General features: G+C 40.3%; 1 protein-coding gene across 1 annotated transcript; it reads left to right on the top strand.

Annotated features, from left to right (window-relative positions):
- Positions 1–17,992: 17,992 nt before the first annotated feature.
- Gm14428 (predicted gene 14428) lies at positions 17,993–20,449 on the top strand (the record flags this gene model as incomplete). Its single annotated transcript, XM_017319365.2, has 2 exons — positions 17,993–18,000; positions 19,831–20,449. Coding segments are annotated over exons 1-2 (627 nt in total), but the record flags the coding sequence as incomplete, so codon positions are not given.
- Positions 20,450–25,684: the final 5,235 nt, after the last annotated feature.

Genomic DNA, 25,684 nt, shown 5'->3' with positions numbered 1-25,684 from the left:
ATGGGGTTATTTGTAGGGGTAAACATGTTTGAGAAGAAGAGAGGAATTATAGACTACAGTTAAGTATGGTTTGCCCATATATGCATGATGGGCTCTATGGTGTTTGCATAAGCTTAGCTCAAAAAGCAGCACTGTTAGGAGGAATAGCTTTGTTGGAGGAAATGTGTTACTGTGGGAATGGGCTTTGAGAACTATCCTGAGCTTATCCCTGTTCCGCAGGAAATAAACACAGGACACGCCAGGTTCTTCCGTGGTTAACTTTACTTCAATAACATAGTGAGGTAGACAAAGAAGGCTCAGAAAGTGTGTGGCTTAAATACTTTTTGGTGACGTGTCTAAACTAGGACTGGTAGCAACACCCACGATTCTCATGCACCCTAGGGATAGGCTAAACACCCCAGGGGTTGGGTTAGTGCCCTGGGGGATGGACCGGTGCCCGGAAATGGGCTGGTGACTTTTGGCGGGTTTTTGCTTTTAGCACATGTGCATATAGCTTGTTCTTTGTTTAGGTGGCATAAGGCACTGCGGAGCCAGTGCCATCTTAAGATGGTAAATGTTATTGCGGCTCTCCACAGAGAACATCCTCCTAGTTGCCTGGGAGACAGTCTTCTGGATAACTTTAGTACAAGATGGAGAACTCTCAGCTTCTTCTCTAGCATCATGTCTGCTTGAATCCTGACATGCCTCTTGCAATGATGATATTGGATTGAACCTCTGAACCGATTAGACACCCAAATAAATTCTGACTTTATCGAAGTTGCCTTGGTCATGGAGCCCCTTCACAACAATGGACACCCAACTAAGACTGCCTTTATATTGAATCTGTGGAACTATTACATCGGTGATTGAGGAGGAGCCTTAGCAACAAATGCAAAATAAGCCTTTAATAAAATGAAGCAAAAGTTCATAACTGAAAAGAGCCATGCAGCACACTGTGAATAAATGGGAAGGTGCAAAACTAAAACAAAACTTTGCATTGCTTTGTAAGTAAATAGAGGCTCCCTAAATTAATAGGGCCTTTAGGTGTCAATAGGAAAGCCAGGGTACTACTCAGATGGTGACAGAGATGACAGGCTGCCCACATGAAGTGTGAGGGCATATTGGACATCTTGAAAATCACTGTGTAGACCAGAGTGGCTTCAGATTCACAGATATCCATCTGCCTCTAGCTACAAATTGGTGGGATTAAGGAATGTGCCACCATGCATGGCTAAACGATTATTTTAATACTAAAACAAGAACAGTGAGATGTGGATTAGGCAACAGGATTCAAATGTTATAAAAAATAAAGGAGAGCCACACAGTACTTCTACTGTCCTGTTGCTATTTCATTACATGTGCCCATGATGGCTATTCCTGTTTGTCTTCTAGACTATAAATGGAATGAACTAGAACCCAGAAATGGAGGCTACACATGTGACCCAGATCCTGAGGCAAGAAGGCATAGGCTTCCGATTGCATCTTGACATGAAGAGTTTGAGGCATAGTGACCATGAAAATCTTAGGCCCAGGAAAAGTAGTTCATACCTTCAATCCCAGAAGATTGAGGCAAACAGATCACTGAGTTTAAGGCCAGCATGTTCAAAGAAAGTTCCAGATTCAAGCAGGGTGGTACATACCTCCATGTGATCAAGACTTAAGTTATTTATTCAACTATATACTTAAATTTTCCTTTCTATAGAGATTAATGTATCTGTCATTAAATATGTCCCCTTTATGATTATATAACTTGAATTAACATAAATTTCTATCATCTGTCTGAGATAAGGTTTTTCAATTATCCCCTGTTAACATTTGACCTATAATTTAAGTTCAAAACCTTCAAATTTTTTACTCACCCATGGACTTTCATTAAATTCCTGTGTCTATTTCCCAGGTCTAAAATTGTCATATGTGCATGAACAATCCCAGAATTCTGTATGGATCACATTCAAAAGAATAAGTGTTTGCTCTGCCATAAATGTGTTCAAATTTTCTTTAAAGCATTTTTTTTTTCATTCCAAACTAGGGTTTCTCTGTATAGCCTTGGGTGTCCTGGAACTCACTTTGTAGACCAGGCTGGCCTCGAACTCAGAAATCCCCCTGCCTCTGCCCCTCAAGTGCTGGGATTACAGGCATGCACCGCCAAGCCGGGCAAAAGAACACTTTCTTGCTTTTTCTAGAGTGTACTTTTCCTCCATGTGTTGGCATTTTCCATCTATTTTCCTTTGTAGACCTGGGTTTGTGGAAAGGTGATGTGTAAATTTGGTTTTGTCACAGAATATCATGGTTTCTCCATCTATGGTAATTGAGAGTTTTGCTGTGGACTGTAGACTGGGCTGGCATTTGTGTTCTCTGAGCATCTGTATGAGATTTCTAGGATCTTCTAGCTTTCATAGTCTCTGGTGAGAAGTCTAGTGTATTTCTGATAAGTCTGCCTTCATAAGTTACTTGACATTTTTCCCCTGACTGCTTTTATTACTACTTCTTGGTTTAGTGCATTTGGTGTTTTGATTACTATGTGACAGGAGGAATATCTATTTTGGTCCAATCTCTTTGGAGTTCTGTAGGCTTCTTGTATGTTTATGGGCATCTATTTCTTTAGGTTAGGGGCATTTTCTTCTATAATTTTGTTGAAGATATTTACTGGCCCTTCAATTTGGGAATCTTCACTCCCTTCTATACCTACTATCTTTTTGTTTGTTTGTTTGTTTGTTTGTTTGTTTGTTTTGTTTGGAACAGGGTTTCTCTGTGTAGCCCTGGCTGGCCTGGAACTCACTCTGTAGACCATGCTGGCCTCGAACTCAGAAATCCACCTGCCTCTGCCTCCCAAATGCTAGGATTAAAGGCGTGTGCCACCACTGTCCAGCTATACCTCTTATCCTTAGATTTGGTTTTCTCATTGTGTCCTAGATCTTCCGGATGTCTTGTTTTAGGAGCTTTTCGCATTTTTGCATTTTCTTGAATGTTGAGTCAATGTTTTCTGTGGCATCTTCTGCACCTGTGATTCTCTTTTGTGTCTCTTGTATTCTGTTGGTGATGCTTGTATCCATGACTCCTGATCTCTTTCCCGTTTTCTATCTCCAGGGTTGTCTCCCTTTATGATTTATTGTTTCTAGTTCCAGTGTTAGATTATGGGCAGTTTTGTTCCTTTCCTTCACCTGTTTACCTGTTTGGTTGTGTTTTCCTGTATTTTTTTTTCTTTTCTTTTTTTCTTTTTCTTTTTTTTTTTTTTTTTCTTTTTTTTGGTTTTTCAAGACAGGGTTTCTTTATATAGCCCTGGCTGTCCTGGAGATCACTCTGTACACCAGGCTGGCCTCAAACACAGAAATCCACCTGCCTCTGCCTCCCAAGTGCTGTGATTAAACGTGTGTGCCACCATGCCCGGCTTCCTGTAATTTTTTAAGGGTTTTTTTTCCTCTTTAAGGGCTTCCTGACAGAAACCACAAGGCTCCTGTCCCAGGCTGCTTCTAGGTTTCTGTGTCCTGAGGCTTTCAGGAGGGTCCCTGTGACCAGTAGTAATGGTTTTACCTGTGCTCACAGGTGTTTCAGTACTCCTGGGAGACTAGCTCTCTCCTGGCGCTATTTTGGTAAGGATCTTACCAAATGTGAATCTTAAAGCAGCCAGACTCTTCTGCAGGTAGCCAGAAGCTGATGGTCTTCTGTCCTGGGAAGAGCCTAAGCATAGGAGTTGATTTTTTTCTTAATTACAAATATGGGTGAGTTAACACTCTTGAGCTTGTGATCAAATTGAATACTGTAGCTAATGGGACATTGGCAGTGAATCTCTATTGTTAAGTTTCTTTTGTAATATTATAGCATAACCATAATTTTGGAAAGCAAAACCCAGTTTTTATCAGTGCAAACCATCTGTTCTCTTTAAAATCAATACCAAGAGCATTACTTTGCGATTACAAAGTTTGTTTTCAAGTTCATATATATGAATGCATGAAAGTACAGTTTTAATACCTCATAAAAGAGATATTCTTTTTAATCCATTTTTATTAGTTTAGTTCTAGGATAAGAATTACATAATATATTACTTGCATTTAGAAGTATGTTTAGAGACCTGCTTTCCTGGGTTGGCTCATGTCATTAGTTGTTGTTTAGAATGACTCCATCCCTGAGTTACCAGTTTTAAGGTAACTTTCTGTTACCAGTGTTCCAAATTTTTAATCATACCCAATGAGTTATAAGCCAATACTCCATAATGGAGACATGGAGTAAATATATTACTATTAAAACCAGTAAGTATCAAACATGATGTGGCTACACACATCTCATATAATTAGAACAGAAAAAAAGATATTAATTTATCCCTTAAAATGACAACCAAACCATAATTTATAAAATAACCACACCCAAAAGTCAGGGATCAGCATGACAAGACTGCACAATGTCATCCTGCTGAGTTTAAAGGGTTGAGTAGGGGTGCGAAAATTAGAAAACCTGGTTAGAATTAAGAAAGCATTTGTTTTCCAGTCTCTGCATGCTTAGAACACTCAGGTTTTGACTGAAGTTCAGTTATCTGTCTGAAAGGTTGGATGAATCAAGTCCATTTTGAATCAGCAGCAATTTCTGAAACTGTTCTGGAAGCAAGTCTCTGAAAACAGTATAAGGAGGCAGGTACCTGGAAAAAGAGGTCAACTCAACATCCCAACTAATGAATCTAGTTGGCGGGGCACATTCTGCAAATGTGAATCTTACAGTAATGATTTCAGTTCTATTAAGATATTCATATGGAATGTGAAAGGAGCACAGATCAGTTAAGAATTAATTTTTGCTCCTCGTTAGAGCAGGTGAAAGACAACTATTCTTTTATGTGTTAATTTAATCAATAATAAATCTTCATTCATGTCATAGGATGGATGACATGATGAATATTAAGTGCTCCATAACCAATAATATATATGTTCTAATTTTAGCTGAAGTTTTGGCTAGCGACTTTACATGTCTAGGCTAGTTACAGGGCTGTTCCCATGTGTAGGAAACAGCAAATCATGATGCCTGCCTGTTGGATTTTCTCAAACATTAATTTTTGGTAGCCAAGATCTTCAGGGGGTCTTCCCCTGTCACATCTGAGCTATATCACTCTGGAAGAGGTCCAAGGCAATTTCTTCCTTGCTATTAGCACAAATATAGATTCTCTCCCATAATACCATAGACTTTTAAATTTTTCTTTAAGGCAGTTTTTCGATTCATTTTCCATTGTGTAGAAATTAACACCTCTAATTATTTATTGTGGTAAGTTATCACTCTATCTTCATGCCTTTGTTTCCTACATTTGAGATCAAAGCCTGGATTACCTTATTCCATGTATACTCAACCACTTTTTTTATTAGATATTTTTTCATTTACATTTCAAATGCCATCCCCAAAGCCCCCTATACCCTCCCCCCCCCCGCCCTGTTCCTCAACCCACCCACACCTGCTTCCTGGCCCTGGCATTCCCCTGTAATGGGGCATATGATCTTCACAATACCAAGGGGCTCTTCTCCCATTGATAGCCAACTAGGCCATCCTTTGCTACATATGCAACTAGAGGCATAGCTCTGGGTAGGGGGTACTGGTTAGTTCATATTGTTGTTCTGCCTATAGTTTTGCAAACACCTTTAGCTCCTTGGGTACTTTCTCTAAATCCTTCATTATGGGGCCTGTGTTCCATCCAATAGATGACTGTGAGCATCCCCTTTTGTATTTGCCAGGCATTGTCATAGACTCAGGGTCCTGTCAGCAAAAGCTTTCTGACATAAGCAATAGTGTCTGTGTTTGATGGTTGTTTATGGGATGGATCTCCGGGTGGGGCAGTCTCTGGATGGTCTTTTCTTCTGTCTTAGCTCTGAACTTTGTCTCTATAACTCCTTCAATGGGTATTTTGTTCCCCTTTCTAAGAAGGTTCAAAGTATCCACACTTTGGTCTTCCTTTTTCTTGAGTTTCATGTGTTTTACAAATTGTATCTTGGATATTCTACGTTTCTGAGATAATATCTGTTTGTCAGTGAGTGCATACCATGTGTGTTCTTTTGTGATTGGGTTACCTCACTCAGGATGATATCCTCCAGATGCATCCATTTGCCTAAGAATTTCATGAAGTCACAGGGCAGTGGTGGCGCCCGCCTTTAATCCCAGCACTTGGGAGGCAGAGGCAGGTGGATTTCTGAGTTTGAGTCCAGCCTGGTCTACAGAGTGAGTTCCAGGATAGCCAGGTCAATACAAAGAAACCTTGTCTTGAAAAACCAAAAAGAAGAAGAAGAAGGAGGAGGAGGAGGAGAAGAAGAACACGAAGAAGAAGAAAAAGAAGAAGAAGAAGAAGAAGAAGAAGAAGAAGAAGAAGAAGAAGAAGAAGAAGAAGAAGAAGAAGAAGAAAAAGAAGAAGAAGAAGAAGAAGAAGAAGAAGAGGAGGAGGAGGAGGAGGAGGAGGAGGAGGAGGAGGAGGAGGAGGAGGAGGAGGAGAAAAAACTCCAAAAAGAATGTCATGAATGCATTGTTTTTAATTGTTGAGTAGTACTCCATTGTATAAATGTACCACATTTTCTGTATCCATTCCTCTATTGAGGGACATCTGGGTTCTTTCCAGCTTCTGGCTATTATAAATAAGACTGCTATGAACATAGTGGAGCATGTATCCTTGTTATATGTTGGAGCATCTTTTGGGTATATATGCCCAGGAGTGGTATAGCTGGGTCCTCAGGTAGTACTATGTCCAATTTTCTGAGGAACCACCATACTGATTTCCAGAGTGGCTGTACCAGCTTGCAATCCCCCCCAACAATGGAAGAATGTTCCTCTTTCTCCACATCCTTGAGAGCAGATGCTATCGCCTGAGTTTTGTTCTTAGCTATTCTGCCTGGTATGAGGTGGGTTGTTTTGATTTGCATTTCCCTGATGGTTAAGGATGTTGAACATTTTTTCAGATGCTTCTCAGCCCTTTGGTTTTCCTCAGTTGAGAAATCTATGTTTAGCCCTGTACCCCGTTTTTTTTTTTTTTTATAATAGAGTTATTTGAAATTCTGGAGTCCAACTTCTTGAGCTCTTTTTATATATTGGATATTAGTCCTCTATCTGATTTAGGATAGGTAAAGATACTTTCCAAATGTGTTGGTGGCATTTTTGTCTGATTGACAGTATCTTTTGCCTTACAGAAACTTTGCAATTGTATGAGGTCCCATTTATCAATTTTTGATCTTACAGCACAAGCCATTGTTCTGTTCAGGAATTTTTCCCCTGTGCCAGTATCTTTGAGACTTTTCCCCACATTCTCCTCTATAAGTTCCAGTTTCTCTAGTTTTACGTGGAGTTCCTTGATCCACATCGACTTGACCTTAGTAGAAGGAGATAGAAATGCATCAATTCACACTCTTCTACATAATAACCACCAGTATTACCAACACCATTTGTTGAAGATGCTGTCCTTTTTCTACTGGATGATTTTAGCTCCCTTGTCAAAGATCAAGTGACCATAGGTGTGTGAGTTCATTTCTGGGTCTTCAAATTCATTCCATTCATCTACCTGTCTGTTGCTGTACCAGTACCATGCAGTTTTTCTCAAAATTCCATGGTTGTACAGCTTTAGGTCAGGCATGGTCATTCCACCAGAGGTTCTTTTATCATTGAGAAGAGTTTTTGCTATCCTAGGTTTTTTGTTATTCTGGATAAATTTGAAAATTGCCCTGTGGGGAATTGCAGGCTGGTCTCCAGTCTAGCTGAGGTCTGAACCCTGATGGTCATAATTCACCTACATGTCATGGTAGTCGGTAGTCTTTCCCTCATGATCCTGGTACTCTGGCCCCTGCCTAAGGTACCACATCCCACAGCCCCCACAACAGAAGTATGGTCAGTAGTCATGTAAGCAATGGCCCAAGCTTCTGACCTTCAGGCTAGACTCCTCCCCAGTTACCTAGCAACAGTGTAGACCATAAAAAGGGATGCTCAGCCCCCACCTCGCTCATTTAACCTCTTATCCCTTTGTCCTCTCACCTCTCTCACCACTTCTCTCTCCTCCTCCTTTTGTCTTCTTTCCTTCTCTCTCTCTCTCTCTCTCTCTCTCTCTCTCTCTCTCTCTCTCTTTCTCCCTCCCTCCCTCTCTCCCTCCCTCCCTCCCTCCTTTCTACCTTCTCTCTTTCCCCTGCATTTCTATAATAAAGCTCTTAAAACATAGAGTCTCTGCTCTGCTCTTTCAAGTTTCTCTGTGCACTCTGGTCAGTGTTGGGAACTTCTTTCCCCTTCCCTCTATCCTACAACCCTGGTGGCTTTAGCAAACTAGCTCCAGGGGAGTACCCAGGCAGGGCTGTCCCTTGACCACCCCCTGAAGAGTGGGATAGAGGAATGCCTACACAAGGATGAATGGATAGGTAGATAGGCGCCCTCCCATGCCTGACTGACTAGAGAATAGGGAAACTTTGGCGGGACAGTGGGCATATTTTTCCTATCCCACTCTCTCCCTAGGGCCCTGGAGGGCCCTCCATACCCTTCTTATTTTGCTCCCAACATTGCCCTTTCTAATTCACTAAAGAATTAATTTGGAATTTTGATGGGGATTTCACTGAATCTGTAGATTGCTTTTGGCAAGCCATTTTTACTATAGTGATTCTGCCAATCCATGAGCATGGGAGATCTTTCCATCTTCTGAGATCTTCGTTCACTTCTTAAGAGACTTGAAGTTCTTATCATACAGATCTTTCACTTCCTTAGTTAGAGTCACACCAAGGTATTTTATATTATTTGTGACTATTGTGAAAGGTGTTGTTTCCCTAATTTCTTTCTCAGCCTGTTTATCCTTTGTTTAGGGAAAGGCCATTGAATTTTTTGAGTTAATTTTATAATCAGCTACTGCACTGAAGCTGTTTATCAGGTCTAGGAGTTCCCTGGTGGAATTTTTAGGATCACTTATATATACTATCATACCATCTGCAAAAAAGTGATATTTTGACTTCTTCCTTTCCAATATGTACACCATTGACCTCCTTTTCTTGTCTAATTGTTCTGGGTAGGACTTTGAGTACTACATTGAATAGGTAGGGATAAAGTGGGCAGCCTTGTCTAGTCCCTGATTTTAGCAGGATTGCTTCCAGTTTCTCTCCATTTACTTTGATGTTGGCTACTAGTTTGATGTAGATTGATTTTATTATGCTTAGGCATGGACCTTGAATTCCTGCTCTTTCTAAGGCTTTTATCATGAATGAGTCTTAGATTTTGTCAACTTCTTTCTGAGCATCTAACAAGATGATAATGTGGTTTTTGTCTATGAGTTTGTTTATATAGTGGATTACATTGATGGATTTCTGTATATTAAATAATCCCTGCATCCCTGGAATGAAGCCTATTTGATCATGATGGATGGTTGTTTTGATGAGGTCTTGGATTCAGTTAGTGAGAATTTTATTGAGTATTTTTGCATGAATATTCATAAGGGAAATTGGTCTGAAGCTCTCTATCTTTGTTTGGTCTTTATGTGGTTTAGGTATCAGAGTAACTGTGGCTTCACAGAATGAACTGGGTAGAGTACCTTCTGTTTCTATTTTTTGAAATAGTGTGAGGAGAATTGGAATTAGGTCTTCTTTGAAAGGCTGAAAGAACTCTGCACTAATCCTATCTGGTCCTGGGCTTTTGTTGTTGTTGTTGTTGTTGTTGTTGGGAGACTATTAATGACTGCTTCTATTTCCTTAGGGGATATGGGAATGTTTAGGTCATTAATCTGATCCTGACTTAACTTTGGTACCTGGTATCTGTCTAGAAATTTGTCCATTTCATCCAGGTTTTCCAGTCTTGTTGAGTTTAGTCTTTGTAGTAGGATGTTATGGTGTTTTTTATTTCCTCGGGTTCTGTTGTTATGTCTCCCTTTTCATTTTTGATTTTGTTAAGTAGGACACTGTCCCTGTGTCCTCTAGTGAGTTTGGCTAAGGGTTCATCTATCTTGTTGATTTTCTCAAAGAACCAGCACCTAAATTGGTTGATTCTTTATATAGTTCTCTTTGTTTCCACTTGGTTGATTTCAGCCCTGAGTTTGATTATTTCCTACCATCTACTCCTCTTGGGTGAATTTGTTTCCTTCTGTTCTAGATCTTTTAGGTGTGTTGTCAAGCTACTAGTGTGTGCTCTCTCTAGTTTCTTTTTGGAGGCACTCAGAGCTATGAGTTTTCCTCTTAGAACTGCTTTCATTATGTCCCATCAATTTGGGTATGCTGTGGCTTCATTTTCATTAAACTCTAAAAGTCTTTAATTTCTTAATTTATTTCTTCCTTGAGTAGTGTGTTCTTCAGCTTCCACGTGAACATTGGCTTTCTATTATATATGTTGTTATTAACGGTCAGCCTTAGTCCGTGGTGATCTGATAGGATGTGTGAGATAATTTCAGAATTTTGTATTGGCTGAGGCCTGTTTTGTGACCGATTATATGGTTGATTTGGGAAAATGTGCCATGAGGTGCTGAGATAAAATATTTTGTAGACATCTGTTAAATCCATTCCTTTCTTAACTTCTGTTAGTTTCAATGTGTCTCTGTTTAGTTTCTGTTTCCAGGATCTGTTCCTTGATGAGAGTTGTGTTGAAGTCTCCCACTATTATTGTGTGAGGTGCAATATTTCCTTTGACCGTTACTGTAGTTAATTTAATAGATGTGGATGCTCTTGCATTTGGAGCATAGGTATTTAGAATTGAGAGTTCATCTTGAAATATTTTATCTTTGATGTGAATAAAGTACCCCTCCTTGTCTTTTTTGATAACTTTGTGTTGTAAGTCGATTTTTTTCGATATTACAATGGCTACTCCAGCTTGTTCCTTTGGACCATTTTCTTGGAAAATCGTTTTCCAGCCTTTTACCCTGAGGTAGTGTCTGTCTTTTTCCCTGAGATGGGTTTCCTGTTAGCAGCAAAGAGTTGGGGCCTGTTTCTGTAGCTAGTCTGTTAGTCTATGTCATTTTATTGGGGAGTTGAGTCTATTGATATTAAGAGATATTAAGGAAAAGTACTTGTTGCTTCCTGTTATATTTGTTGTTAGAGTTGGATTCTGTTCTTGTGGCTGTCTTCCTTTAGGTTTGTTGAAGGCTTTCTTTTTTTTTTCTAGGGTGTATTTTCTGTCCTTCTGTTGGTATTTTCCTATTATTATTTTGTCATGGAATACTTAGGGTTCTCCGTCTATGGTAATTGAGAGTTTTGCTGTGTTTAGTAGCCTGGGCTGGCATTTGTGTTCTCTTAGGGTCTGTATAACATCTGTCCAGGATCTTCTGACTTTCATAGTCTCTGGTGAGAAGTATGGTATAATTCTAATAGGCCTGCCTCTATATGTTACTTGACCTTTTTCCCTTACTGCTTTCAATATTCTATCTTTATTTAGTGCATTTTTGTTCTGCTTATTAAGCGTTGGGAGGAATTTCTTTTCTGGTCCAGTCTATTTGGAGTTCTGTAGGTCCCTTGTATGTTCATGGGCATCTCTTTCTTTAGGTTAGGGAAGTTTTCTTCTATAATTTTGTTGAAGATATTTACTGGTCCTTTGATTTGAAATTCTCCATTCTCATCTACCTATTATTAGTAGATTTGGTCTTCTTGTTGCGTCCTGTATTTCCTGCATGTTTTGAGTTAGGATCTTTTTGCATTTTGCATTTCCTTTGATTGTTGTGTCCATGTTCTCTATGGAATCTTCTGCACCTAAGATTCTCCCTTCCATCTCTTGTATTCTGTTGCTGAGGCTTGCATCTAAGGTTCCTGATCTATTTCCTAGGGTTTCTATCTACAGAGTTGTCTCCTTTTGAGTTTTCTTTATTGTTTCTACTTCCACTTTTAGATCTTGGGTGGTTTTGTTCAATTCCATCACCTCTTTGGTTGTGTTTTCCTGTAATTCTTTAAGGGATTTTTGTGTTTCCTCTTTAATGTCTTCTACCTGTTCAGCAGTGTTCTCCTGAATGTCTTTAAATGAGTTATTAATGTGGTTCTCCAAATCCTATACGAGCATCATGGGATATGATTTTAGATCTGAATCTTGCTTTTCAGGTGTCTTGGCATATTCAGAACTCGCTGTGGTGGGTGAACTGGGTTCTGATGATGCCCATTGGTGCTGGTTTCTGTTAGTAAGACTCTTTCTTTCATTTACCTTTTGACATCAGGTAATCTCTGGTGCTAGATGTTCTAGCTGTCCCTGAATGGAGCTTTTTCCTCCTGTGATTCTTTAGCTTGTCAGCACTCCTGGGAGACCAACTGTCTCCTGTGTCCCAGTCGTCAGAAAACTCTGCAGGCAAGCACTCCTCTTGCAGAGGAGGTGCACAGAAGTCTGGAACTCAGATTCACCTCCTGATTCCGGAGGTCAGAGCCCTCCCTAGAGGCCGACTCTCTTCTGTCAGGGAAGGTGTCCAGGGGTCTGGTTGTCACCTTTGTTTTCCTGCTGAGGATGAAGGCTTGAAGGGACCCTGTCCAAGAAGCTTGGTTGCTTCTGTTCTCCATCTGCTCTCCTGCATAAACTGGTCTCAGTGATCCCAAGATTCTGGGTGTGCTAGGGCCTGCCTTTTTCCTTTGACGCTGTTGTTACTATCAGAAGACCCTCTGGATTTTTTTTTTTTTTTTTGTAACTTATGTTGTGTTCCACTCACCAGTGATCTGAAGGACCCAGGTGTGCTAGGGGGCCTGGAGCATGGAGAGTCCTCTGGGGACCTTAGGGCCCTCTGCCAAGATCATGCCGAAGATGGCATGGGGGGTGTGGGGGGTGGCACCAACCAAAAGTAACCCCAGCCGCTGGTCGGGTGCTGTCCTTTGTCACTATTCCTGCTAGCACAAGACCCTCTGGATCTTGTGCGTGCCCGACTGGCCAGCAAGAATGACGCTGCAACAGGATCCTTCTGTACACTTTATTGGAAGAGCTTGATTGCAGAGGTGAAGAGACTCCAAGCCCAGAACTGGTGCTGCTTATATAGGCCTAGGAGAGGCGTGTCTCACACCCAGATTGGTTATGCATGGGTTATGCTTACCACCTCATTTGCATGTCTCACATCTGATTGGTTAGCTTCTCTCTCATCTGATTGGTTAATTCTCAAAACCTCATCTTGGCAAAAAAACTTTACTGCCTACATATGCATGGTAGCCAGCGGTTACCCTGCAATGGCACATGTGGCCTGCAAAGGCACATGTGGCTTCCCACATCTGGATTTTTTTGAACTGATGTAGCTTTCCACTCACCAGTGATCTCAAGAACCTGGGTGTGCTGGTGTGCCAGCTGTGTGGAGAGTCCTCTGGAGACATTAGGGCCCTCCACAGACATTGCCTCAAACACTCTTAAACAATTACCACTGTCTCATTTATCCTTAAAAGCAATTTAAAAATTTTCATCGATTTCTCTCTATTCTTTTTTCTGATTATAGCTCTGGGCAGTCTCTACCATCTACCTCTGTCTGTTTCTGACCAGTCTGTATCTTTGTACTGCACCTCTAATCTCAAACTATCTGAGACAGACAGAAATCTTTGAGAAGGGCCCATGGTAAATCCAGTCCAAGAAGGATGTTTGGATCAGCTTTGGGGATTTTGCTGAGTCCCAACTCATTCCATGAACCCAGGAATTACGCATACCAATTCAGCTCAACTTTTCTTTTGGTTGTGAACCTGCACAGCCTGGTGACAAACCAGATGGCTAAGCCAAACCAGCAAATCTGCTAAGAATTCACTTTTCCACATCCATTAATTTCACATCTTAACATTTGGTATTCATTTGAGAATCTCCAATTAGTTTTTGTTTTATTTTTGTTTTTTGTTTTTGTTTTGGTTTGGTTTTTCGAGACAGGGTTTCTCTGTATAGCCCTGCCTGTCCTGGAACTCACTTTGTAGACCAGGCTGGCCTCGAACTCAGAAATCCACCTGCCTCTGCCTCCCGAGTGCTGGGATTAAAGGCATATGCCACCATGCCCGGCTTCCAATTAGTTTTAATACTAAGTTCCAGCCTATAGGTGTGATGCCTCCTGTAGACTAACTTGGGTACTCTGCTCTCCTATAGGATGCCACCTGTGTAAATTCCTAGCTCAGCTTGCAAGTGCTTTGGAGTCTGAAATGAAAGACAAACAGCTTTATTTAATATGCCAAATCAGCTTATTGGTTGGGACACTCCCAAACACCCACATTGCTAAGGGCTTCTCTGTGATACTCCTGAATTACTAAAATCTATAGCCCATCTTTGCTTCCCCAGAATCAATCAGACTCAAGCAGGTCAGGGCACAGGGGCTGATGCAGAGGCCATGGAGGGAAATGTCTTAACTGGCTTGCTTCCCCTGGCTTGCTCAGCCTGCTTTCTTATAGAACCCTAGTCTACTATCACATAGAGATGGTCCCACCCACAAGGGGCCTTTCCTTCTTGATCACTAATTGAGAAAATGCCTTATAGCTGGATCTCATAGAGGCATTTCCCCAACTGAACTTCTTTTCTCTGTGATAACTCCAGCTTGTGTCAAGTTGACACAAAACTAGCCAGTAAAATTGACACTTTGTCAACTTGACACACAAACACATCAGAACTAAGCCTCAATCCTTAGTTTCTTCTTCATCCCCAAGATATACACAACTTTGAAAGTCCCACAATCTTTATATATTAAAAGTTCAATCCTTTTAAAATTTCCAATATCCTTTAAAAACCAAAGCCTTTTCCAACTAAAAGTATCTTATCTATGGAATCCACTAAAATATTTTCTCCCTTCAAGAGGGAAAAATATCAGGGCATAGTCACAAACAAAAGCAAAAATTAAACTCCAACTGTCCAATGTCTGGGATCCAACTCACGATCTTTTGGGCTCCTCCAAGGGCTTGGGTCACTTCTCCAGCCCTGTCCTTTGTAGCATACAGCTTGTCCTCTAGGCTCCAGATGCCTGTCCTTTACTGTTGCTGCTGTTCTTGGTGGTCATTCATGGTTCTGGCATCTCCAAAACACTGCATGACCCCTTAATTTCTGGGCCATCAATTGCACCTGAGGCTGCACCTTCACCAATGGCCTTCCCTGGCCTCTCACAGCCTTAGCTTCTCTGCATGATCCCTTTATACCTTCAAAACCAGTACCACCTGGGTAACTCTTACAGATTACCAAGTCCAGCCACAGCACAAGATACAACCTTGGCTATCTCTAGAACACTGCCTCTGTCCTCTCAGAAAACACTTCCCAGAAGATGCCACCTCAATGATGCTGTTCTATTCTTAATCTCTGCTAATTTTTTAGCTCCAGTTAACCAGCATCAATAGCCCCAGCAATGCAAAGTTTTCACTCTAGGAGTTCTGGTATCTTGTTAATCACAGCTGATTCTTCAGCCCTAGCTAACCAGAAACTTCACAAATCAAACCTGTAATGACCCTGAAAAGAGTCTTTAATTTTCCCTGTGAAATTTCACAAGCCAGGCCTCCATCTTCTGCACTGTTCTCAACATTAACTTCCAAGCTCCTACACAACATCCCATAGAGTTCTTAACACAGAATGGATCTTCTGGCCCAAAGTTCCAAAGTCCTTCGACAGTCCTCCCAAAACATGGTCAGGTTGTCACAGGAATACCCCACTCCTGATACCAATTTGTCTTAGTCAGGGTTTCTATTCCTGCACAAACATCATGACCAAGAAACAGTTGGGGAGGAAAGGGTTTAATGCAGCTTACATTGTCCACATTGCTGTTGATCTCCAAAGGATGTCATGACTGTAACTCAACCAAGACAGTAAGAAACATTTCTTGTATCCCCTTGATTTCCTTTGTATGATTATTTTCACGATGGTGATTTAGAAATGATTAAAGGCTTCCCCATATTTAATGCATTCATAGGGTTTCTCTTTCATAATGATGAAGATTTGGGAAATCTGAAAAGGTTTCACCATATTATATTCCTTAATTTCTTTGCAGTATGGATTGTTTCATTGTGAAGACTCTAGATATATTCAAAAAGCTTCACCATTTTAAATACTCTCACAGGATTTTGTCTCTATTATGATTTTTTTAGCATTGATACATTTTTTTAAAAATATTTTTATTACGTATTATCCTCAATTATATTTCCAATGCTATCCCAAAAGTCCCCAGACCCTCCACCCAACTCCCCTACCAACCCACTCCCACTTTTTGGCCCTGGTGTTCCCCTGTACTGGGGCAGACTCCCCGCCCAAGGTGCCCTGGTGCTGGTGCCAGTGCCAACTGTAAGGGACTTGTGACCCTGGTCAGCCTGGTTTTCTGCTTCCCTAATTAATGCTGTCTCAAGTCCTGTGCAATTGGATTGGAGCAGCAGTTGTGTTCCATTCACCAGAGGTCTTAAGATCCTGTGGGGAGTCCACTGGGGACCTTGGGGGTGTCCGCAGACTCCCCGCCCAAGGTGCGTCAGTGCTGGCGCCGACCTGAAGGGACCTATCCTTTACTTTTTATTTCTTCATTGTCTTCCCTTTTCTCTCCCATTAACTGCTTCAACCTTTAAAATGCATAGTCACTTTTACTTTTAAATTATTGTTAATGTATGAATTTTATTGCAGTTCAGTTGCAAGACTTTCCTATTAAGAAATAGAGATGGCTGCACAGGACATTGCATGCATAATTAAATATAAAAAGAAAGGACCCTGGACCTTTTAAATATAAAATACTTGGTCTGCAGGACTAGAACATTCTTTTACATGTAAATTTTTCAGACTAGGGCTATGTCCACATGTAGGATGGAACAGCAGAGCTTGGAAGGTTTCAGCTGTTTGAGTCATTTGCTCTGTGATCCAACGGTGAAGGAGCTGCTGTTGTCCTGAGGCCCAGCTGGGTTTTCCAAGCTAATGAGGGACTATGGTCACGCCTAACAATCAGAAACACTAGGGGAAGGTAGCTTACAAGATCTTTACAGGATTCTCCTCAGATGCATGTGTTAAATGCTGCCTGGAAGACTACAAGCCATTTCCTGGTTATTATAGTAATCTCCATTGACAGTACAGGAGGAGCAAGTCTGCAGAGCTAATTGAGTTTGATCTGCTGGTTCTAAATGGACTGTGGGTCAGAGTGTGGTTCTGTTGGTCCATGTAGTGATCATAGCAGAGACCCTTGTCCTTTGACTCTTCCTGAGTGTGGTTTTACAGGGGTCCCAGAGGCTCGGTAGCCCTGGGAGTGGGAAGGTATGGAACTTAAATGTCACTATGCAGTGTATGTAGAGGCATTGCTTTTTTTGTGCAGAAGGACAGCATTGGAAATGCAATGGTTTGATTTCTAGAATTCCTGACCCTTCTGTATTCAGTTTTGTGTGATTATTTTTATGAATAGTTTAGAAGTTAGTAGTAAGGAGCTGACAGCGATCATCCTTCATAAATATTTGATTAGATTCCTTTTACCTTTCTGTTACCTTTTGTCAAAATGGCATGATTCACAGAACTTCAATTCTTGGTTACAAAAGGAGCTTCTGACAGAACTTGTGCAGAAGTTTCTCAGGTGTTGATGGTGCTGGGTGGGTGGATAGGAAAGATTGGAACGTGGTGCATATGGAAGGAAGCATTGTTTTGTATATGGGCTGGAGTGGGGCTGGTTTTGCCTGAAATTACTAAGGGTCATGAGCACCTATAGAGCCATAGCCCAACTTTCTGACCATCTACAATTACAGAGAGAGCTCTGGAGCATGGGGCCTCTCTGTTTGGAAGACAGATCAGTAGTATCTGTAGGGTCAGAATTATAAAAGTTTAGGAGTCACTTTGAGTTATTTTTATTGGAGTCATGAAATATGATTTTATTTTATTTCTATACACACACTAGTATAGGTAACATTGGTCAAGATCACATTGTTCCTGATGTATTTGCCTTAGTTATTTAAGAAAAGTTGAAAATTGGTCACATGGAAATGGACAGAGGAAGCTTTCCCTGATATTGTTTTGCTGCTATGTGGGCTACTATGAGCAATGTGTCTAGGGTAAGAGATAGTGGGCTTGGTCTTAAGATAGACTGTTTAAGGAGGACTGACTATGGTTGAGGAGGGTGTGTCTGCCCATACTTGCGGACTAAGACAGATACATGTGGCAAGAAAGAAAGGGGAGATGGAAAAGGTCTTTTGTATCTGCAGGTAACATGGACAGGTGAGAGGAAACTGCATTCCTAAGGGCACTCTTGCATATTGGGTCTCAGGGAGCAAAAATGAGGGAAGGTCTAGCAGCATTCTGCATGGTTCCATGTATTAACATCTTAATACTATGGCATCAGGTTCCCAGAGATCATTTATTTACTTAAGTTTTTGTTGTCCAACTGTGAAAGACTGGATAAAAAGTACTATGTGGGTGGGCAGGGCAGTCAGCAAGTATTCATTTAGAAGTACACATTTACACTCTTGCCGGTATCATATATTTTTTTATGTACACACGCTTCAAATCTTTTAGGATTTAGTCACCTATGATGGCGTGCATGTGAACTTAACTCAGGAAGAGTGGGCTTTACTGGATCCTTCTCAGAAGAATCTCTACAAAGATGTGATGCTAGAGACCTATAGGAATCTCTCAGCTATAGGTAATATTATGATTTTTTATTTGCTTTGTAAAATGTCTATGTTATTGTTATTTGTTTTTGTAATTTCAATTGAGAATGAAGAAGAATAAGGTGAATAAATCACTCATGGTTCTAAAGTTCAAGGGAGTTAGTAACTTAAATGTTGCCTAATTTCCAATAATGTAACATACTTTCTCTGGTACTGGGTTTAGGTTACATTTGGGAAGGACATACAAGTGAAGACTATTTTCAAACTTCTAGAAGTCATGGAAGGTAATTTTCCTCTTCAAGCTGATGATAAAATGCCTATAAAGAAAGTTTAGCGTCTGCTACAGGTTGTAAAGAAAACCATTAGGGTACAATAAGCACACCTTTCACTTATGGATGTATACTGAATTTCATAAAATCATATATGTCTATAGCAGGTATGTAATTATAATGTATGTAATTATACTTTGCAAGGCATTCCATTAGTTCAAAGACAGAGAAATAATGGCTTAACATATATATATATATATTAGTGTTTAAATCAAGCCTAGTAGAGCCATGCTGTACAAGTGCAAGTCTCTTCAGTCTCATATCGCTTAGCTATTGCAAAAGGAACACACAGTGATTAGGTGACAAGTATATGTCTAAAACCTAGTAATGAGCAAATAATCCATAGTATATCTGAGCTCAATGATATACTTGCAATAACATTGCTAAATTTAGTGAGATGGACAGTTTATAAGATTCAAGAATCGTTTTGTGGTAAAACCTTAACTCTGTACCACATCTCTGTGGTGAAAAAAAGTCAGCTGTGTGAATATAAAATGGAACTTATTCATTTGTTATTCTCTATTGATATGAATAGCAAAGGTTAGGATGGATACAAGCCTTGTGAGCATTGGGGCATTGAAGGAAGCCACACACCTTTCACTTTTCCAGAATGATTAGAGGATATGCAGTATACCACACTTTGAGTAGACATTCTAAATGTGCTATAAGTTTATAAATAATTAGTTTTCCAACATTATTGGGGACAAATACCAACTCAAACTGCTGAAAAATCACAATAAGAATTAGAGTAGTAGAAATTTTCTTCTGTTTGCATTTGTTCATGTTCCAAATGTAGTATTACTTTCATTATTAAAAAAATTGTGAATGCAGAGTTCTTCCTGTTTTTTTCAAATATGTGAATAACCTTTTAAAAGTATGCTATAAATGTGAGCCAGATAATCAGTACTGTTCCCATTCCATGTATCCTCAAAGATGTAAAACAATCCATAATGAAGGAGAAAACCTTTGAATGTAAAAGTCATATTATGTTAACATTAGATTGCTCTTTTCAATGAAGCCAAATTATAAAAAAAAATTCATACAGATAAAAAGACTCATCAGTACAATCAATGTGAGAAAGATTTCACGTATGCCAATTGTATTTGCAGGCATGAAAGAAGTTGTACTGCAGTGCAACCCTCTGAGTTTATTCAATGTGGTAAAGCCTTTGCATATCAGAGTCTTAGACAAAGGCATGAAAGAACACATAATGGAGAGAAAGACTATTACTGTAACCAATGTGGTAAAAACTTTATAATAAGCAGTCATCTCCAAATACATAAACGAAGAAATACAGGAGAGAAACCCTATGGTTGTAACCAATGTGGTAAAACCTTTGCTGTAAGGAGTGACCTCCAAATACATAAGCGAACACATACAGGAGAGAAACCCTATGATTGTAAACAGTGTGGTAAAGCTTTTATAAGAAGGGGAGACCTCCAAATTCATAAGCGAATACATACAGGAGAGAAACCCTATGAATGTAACCACTATGGTAAAGCCTTTGTAATAAGCAGTCATCTCCAAATACATAAGCGAATACATACAGGAGAGAAACCCTATGAATGTAAACAATGTGGTAAAGCGTTTACAAAAAGCAGTAATCTCCAAATACATAAGCGAACACATACAGGAGGGAAACCCTATGAATGTAACCAATGTGGTAAAGCTTTTATACATAGTGGTAACCTCAAAAGACATGAAAGAACACATACAGGAGAGAAACTCTATGAAGGCATCTAATGTTATAAAACCTTTGCAGCAAGCATTGTTCTCCAAGTATATAAATGAACACATACCAGAGAGGAACCTTTTAAATGTAACCAACGTGGTAAAGCTTTTTCGAAAACCAATCGTCTTTACACACATAAAAGCACATATAGTTGAGAGAAATGCTTTGACTTCAACCAATGTAGTTATACTTTTTCAAAAAGCAGTCATGAACAAAATCATAAAAGAACACGTATAGGAGAGAGATTTTTGAATGTTAGCAATGTCCTTTTACACCTTATTCACAAAGCAGTGGTCTCCAAATATATAAAGAAATACATACAGGAGAGAAACCCTATGAATATCATCAATGTTCTAAAGCCCTTCTACATCACAATCATCTTCAAATCTGTAAAGAACATGAGGTGGAAAGAAAACCTCTGAATATCACTAATTAGGTAAAGTCATTGTACAAAAGAGTCATTTCCCAACACACAAGTATACACACTGGATAGAAACACTATGGATATAAGAATGTGGTAAACATTTTATAAGTCACAGTAGTCTCTAAGTAAATAAAAGAAGACAGAGTTGAGAGAAACCCTATGAAAGTTATCAAAGGGACAAAGCCTTGTACATAAAGATCTTCAAATACATAAAAGTAGACATAGAGGTGAGAAGCCCTATGTCTGTAATGCATGTGGCATTGCCTATACTTATGAGTCATATTCAAAGACACACACAAAAATCATAATAGAGACAAAATCCTGTGAGAGTATTTAATATGGTGAAGCTTTTTGAATATTTCTAGAGTCTTCACAATGAAACAATCCATACTGCAAAGAAATTTAGAAATATAATATGGTGAAACCTTTTCAGATTTCCTAAATCTTCATCATTATGAAAGAGAAACCCTATGAATGCATTCAATATGGGGAAGCCTTTAAACATTTCTAATTCTTCATCATCATGAAAATAATCATACAAAGGAGATCAAGGGGATACAAGAGATGTTTCTTACTGTCTTGCTTGAGTTACAGTCCTGACATCCTTTGGAGATCAACAGCAATGTGGAAAGTGTAAGCTGGATTAAACCCTTTCCTCCCCAACTGTTTCTTGGTCATGATGTTTGTGTAGGAATAGAAGCCCTGACTAAGCCGGGCGTGGTGGCGCATGCCTTTAATTCCAGCACTTGGGAGGCAGAGGCAGGTGGATTTCTGAGTTCAAGACCAGCCTGGTCTACACAGTGAGTTCCAGTACAGCCAGGGGTACACAGAGAAACCCTCTCGAAAAATCAAAAAAAAAAAAGAAAGAAAGAAAGAAAAGAAACCCTAGCCAAATGGATGGACCTGGAGGGCATCATCCTGAGTGAGGTAACACATTCACAAAGAAACTCACACAATATGTATTCACTGATAAGTGGATATTAGCCCCAAACCTAGGATACCCAAGATATAAGATATAATTTGCTAAACACATGAAACTCAAGGAGAATGAAGACTGAAGTGTGGACACTATGCCCCTCCTTAGATTTGGGAACAAAACACCCATGGAAGGAGTTACAGAGACGGAGTTTGGAGCTGAGATGAAAGGATGGACCATGTAGAGTCTGCCATAGCCAGGGATCCACCCCATAATCAGCATCCAAACGCTGACACCATTGCATACACTAGCAAGATTTTATTGAAAGGACGCAGATGTAGCTGTCTCTTGTGAGACTATGCCGGGGCCCAGCAAACACAGAAGTGGATGCTCACAGTCAGCTAATGGATGGATCATAGGGCTCCCAATGGAGGAGCTAGAGAAAGTAGCCAAGGAGCTAAAGGGATCTGCAACCCTATAGGTGGAACAACATTATGAGCTAACCAGTACCCCGGAGCTCTTGACTCTAGCTGCATATATATCAAAAGATGGCCTAGTCGGCCATCACTGGAAAGAGAGGCCCATTGGACTTGCAAACTTTATATGCCCCAGTACAGGGGAATACCAGGGCCAAAAAGGGGGAGTGGGTGGGCAGGGGAGTGGGGGTGGGTGGATATGGGGGACTTTTGGTACAGCATTGGAAATGTAAATGAGTTAAATACCTAATAAAAAATGGAAAAAAAAAAAAAGAAAGAAAGAAAAGAAAAGAAACCCTGACTAAGACAAATTGGTATCGGGAGTGGGGTATTCCTGTGACAACCTTACCATGTTTTGGGAGGACTGTGGAAGGACTTTGGAACTTTGGGCCAGAAGACCCATTCGGTGTTCAGAACTCTGAGATGACTCTGTGGGATGCTGTGTAGGAGCTTGGAAGATAATGTTGAGAATAGTGCAGAAGATGGAGGCCTGGCTTGTGAAATTTCACAGGGAAAATTAAAGATTCTTTTCAGGGCCATTACTATTTTGGATTGTGAAGATTCTGTGGTTCTGGTTAGCTAGGGCTAAAGAATCAGCTGTGTTAACAAGATACCAGAACTACTAGAGTGAAAACTTTGCATTGCTGGGAATATTGATGCTAGTTAGCTGGAGCTAAGAATTTAGCAGTGATTAAGAAGAGACCAGCATCATTGAGGTGGCATCTTCTGGGAAGTGTTTTCTGAGAGCACAGAGGCAGTGTTCTAGAGATAGCAAGGTTGTACGTTTTACTGTGGCTTAACTTGTTAATGTGTAAGTGTTACCCAGGTGGTACTGGTTTTGAAGGCATGAAGGAATCATGCAGAGCAGCCGAGGCCCAGCCCTGTGAGAGGCCATGCAATGCCATTGGTGAAGGTGCAGCCTCAGGTGCAATTGATGGCCCAGAAATTAAGGAGTCATGCAGTGTTTTGGAGATGCCAGGACCATGAATGACCACCAAGAACAGCAGCAGCAGTAATGTACAGGCATCTGGAGCCTAGACGACAAGCTGTGTGCTACAAAGGACAGGGCCAGAAACGTGACCCAAGCCCTTGGCGTTGCCCAGAAGATCGTGAGTTGGATTCCAGACATTGGACAATTAGAGTTTAATTTTTGCTTTTGATTGTGACTGTGCCCTAATATTTTTCCCTCTTGAAGGGAGAAAATATTTTAGTGGATTCTACAGTTAAGAGACTTTTAATTGTAAAAGACTTTGGATATTAAAGGCTATTGGATATTTTTAAAGGATTCAACTTTTAATATGTAAAGATTGTGGGACTTTCAAAGTTGTGTATATCTTGGGGATGAAAAAGAAACTAAGGGTTGAGGGTTACTAGTGATGTGTTTGTGTGTCAAGTTGACAAGGTGTCAATTGTACTGGTAAGTTTTGTGTCAACTTGACACAAGCTGGAGTTATCACAGAGAAAAGAGCTTCAGAAATGCCTCCACCAGATCCAGCTGTAAGGCATTTTCTCAATTAGTGATCAAGCAGGAAAAACCCCTTGTGGGTGGGACCATCTCTCTGGGCTGGTAGACTTGGGTTCTATAAGAGAGCAGGCTGAGCAAGCCAGAGGAAGCAAGCCAGTTAAGACACATCCATTCATGGCCTCTGCATCAGCTCCTGCTTCCTGACCTGCTTGAGTTCCAGTCCTGACTTCCTTGGAGATGTAGAGCAGTATGTAATCATAAGCCCAATAAACCCTTTCCTCCAAAACTTGCTTCTTGGTCATGATGTTTGTGCAGGAATAGAAACCCTGAATAAGACAATGGGTATAAGGTGTGGATTGTAAAATTAGATTAGACAATGAAGAAATAAAGAATCCAAGGAACTAAAAGGAACTGCAACCCTATAGGTGGAACAACTTTATGAACTAACCAGTACCCCGGAGCTCTTGTCTCTAGCTGCATATGTATCAAAAGATGGCCTAATAGGCCATCACTTGAAAGAGAGGCCCATTGGACTTGCAAACTTTATATGCCACAGTACAGGGGAACACCAGGGCCAAAAAGGGGGAGTGGGTGGGTGGGTATGGGGGACTTTTGGTATAGCATTGGAAATGTAAATGAGCTAAATACCTAATAAAAAATGGGAAAAAATAAAGAAATAAAGAAAAAAAGTATTTTAAAAAAAGGAGGGACAAACAGAAACATTCCTTCCAAATTATAGCTTCATTTTCACGCCAATCAGGATTTAGGGATAGGGGCTTATGTAGTTTACAGTGTCACCTGTTATAGAATATGGGTGTTAGAGTTTAACCAATCATATGGATTTGTTCTTTGGTGGTAAAGAACATGTGTTATGTTTTGAGGAGCACAAACACGATGAAAAGCAGAAAGCATTGTTTTCTGTCTTTATGTTTTCAAGAACAAAATATGGGTAAAGTTAGGTTGGATCTCCACAATACTCCATGCCTGGAAACTTGAACTTAGTTTCACCATATGAGTAAATGCAGGGTAATAACAAAACAGCAATACTTAGGGCCTGGTGTTCGGTTTGGTTTGGTTTTTCTGCTCATTCCCAATTGTGTATTGGTTGTCATGCTACTCATGTTAAATTGTTCCCAAATTGCATGATAATCTTGCATTTGAGACACTGAGATTCCCCGCCCCAAGCTGATTGTAACTGGGAACAAAAGTGCCAGCAGCCAATGGCTAGGCAGGAGACACAGGCAGGACAGCTAGAACATCTAGCACCAGAGACTACCAGATGGTGAAAGGCAAACGAAAGAATCTTACTAACAGAAACCAGGACCACTGGGCATCATCAGAACCCAGTATACCCACCACAGTGAGTCCTGAATACAACAACACACCTGAAAAGCAATATTCAAATCTTATCTCATGATGCTGGTATAGGATGTTCAGAAGTGCATTAATAACTCACTTAAAGAAATTCAGGAGAACACTGCTAAACAGGTAGAAGCCCTCAAATAGGAAGCACAATAATCCCTCAAGGAATTATAGGAAATCATTGCTACACAGGTAGAAGACCTTAAAGAGGAAAGACAAAAATCCCATAAAGAATTACAAGAAAACACAACCAAAGAGGTGATAGAATTGAACAAATCCATCCAAGATCTAAAAATGGAAGTAGAAATAATAAAGAAAACCCAAAGGGAGACAACTCTGTAGATAGAAACCCTAGGAAAGAAATCAGGAACCTTAGATGCAAGCATCAGGAACAGAATACAAGAGATGGAAGGGAGAGACCCAGGTGCAGAAGATTCCATAGAGAACATGGACACGGCACTCAAAGAAAATGCAAAATGCAAAATGATCCTAACCCAAAACATGCAGGAAATCCAGGATGCAAAGAGAAGACCAAACTACAGATAATACGTATAGATGAGAACGGAGAATTTCAACTCAAAGCACTAG

This window comes from Mus musculus, chromosome 2 (genome assembly GCF_000001635.26).
Source record: "Mus musculus strain C57BL/6J chromosome 2, GRCm38.p6 C57BL/6J".
In the NCBI taxonomy this organism is placed as follows: Eukaryota; Metazoa; Chordata; class Mammalia; order Rodentia; family Muridae; genus Mus; species Mus musculus.
This window is presented reverse-complemented; position numbering and strand designations above follow the sequence as displayed.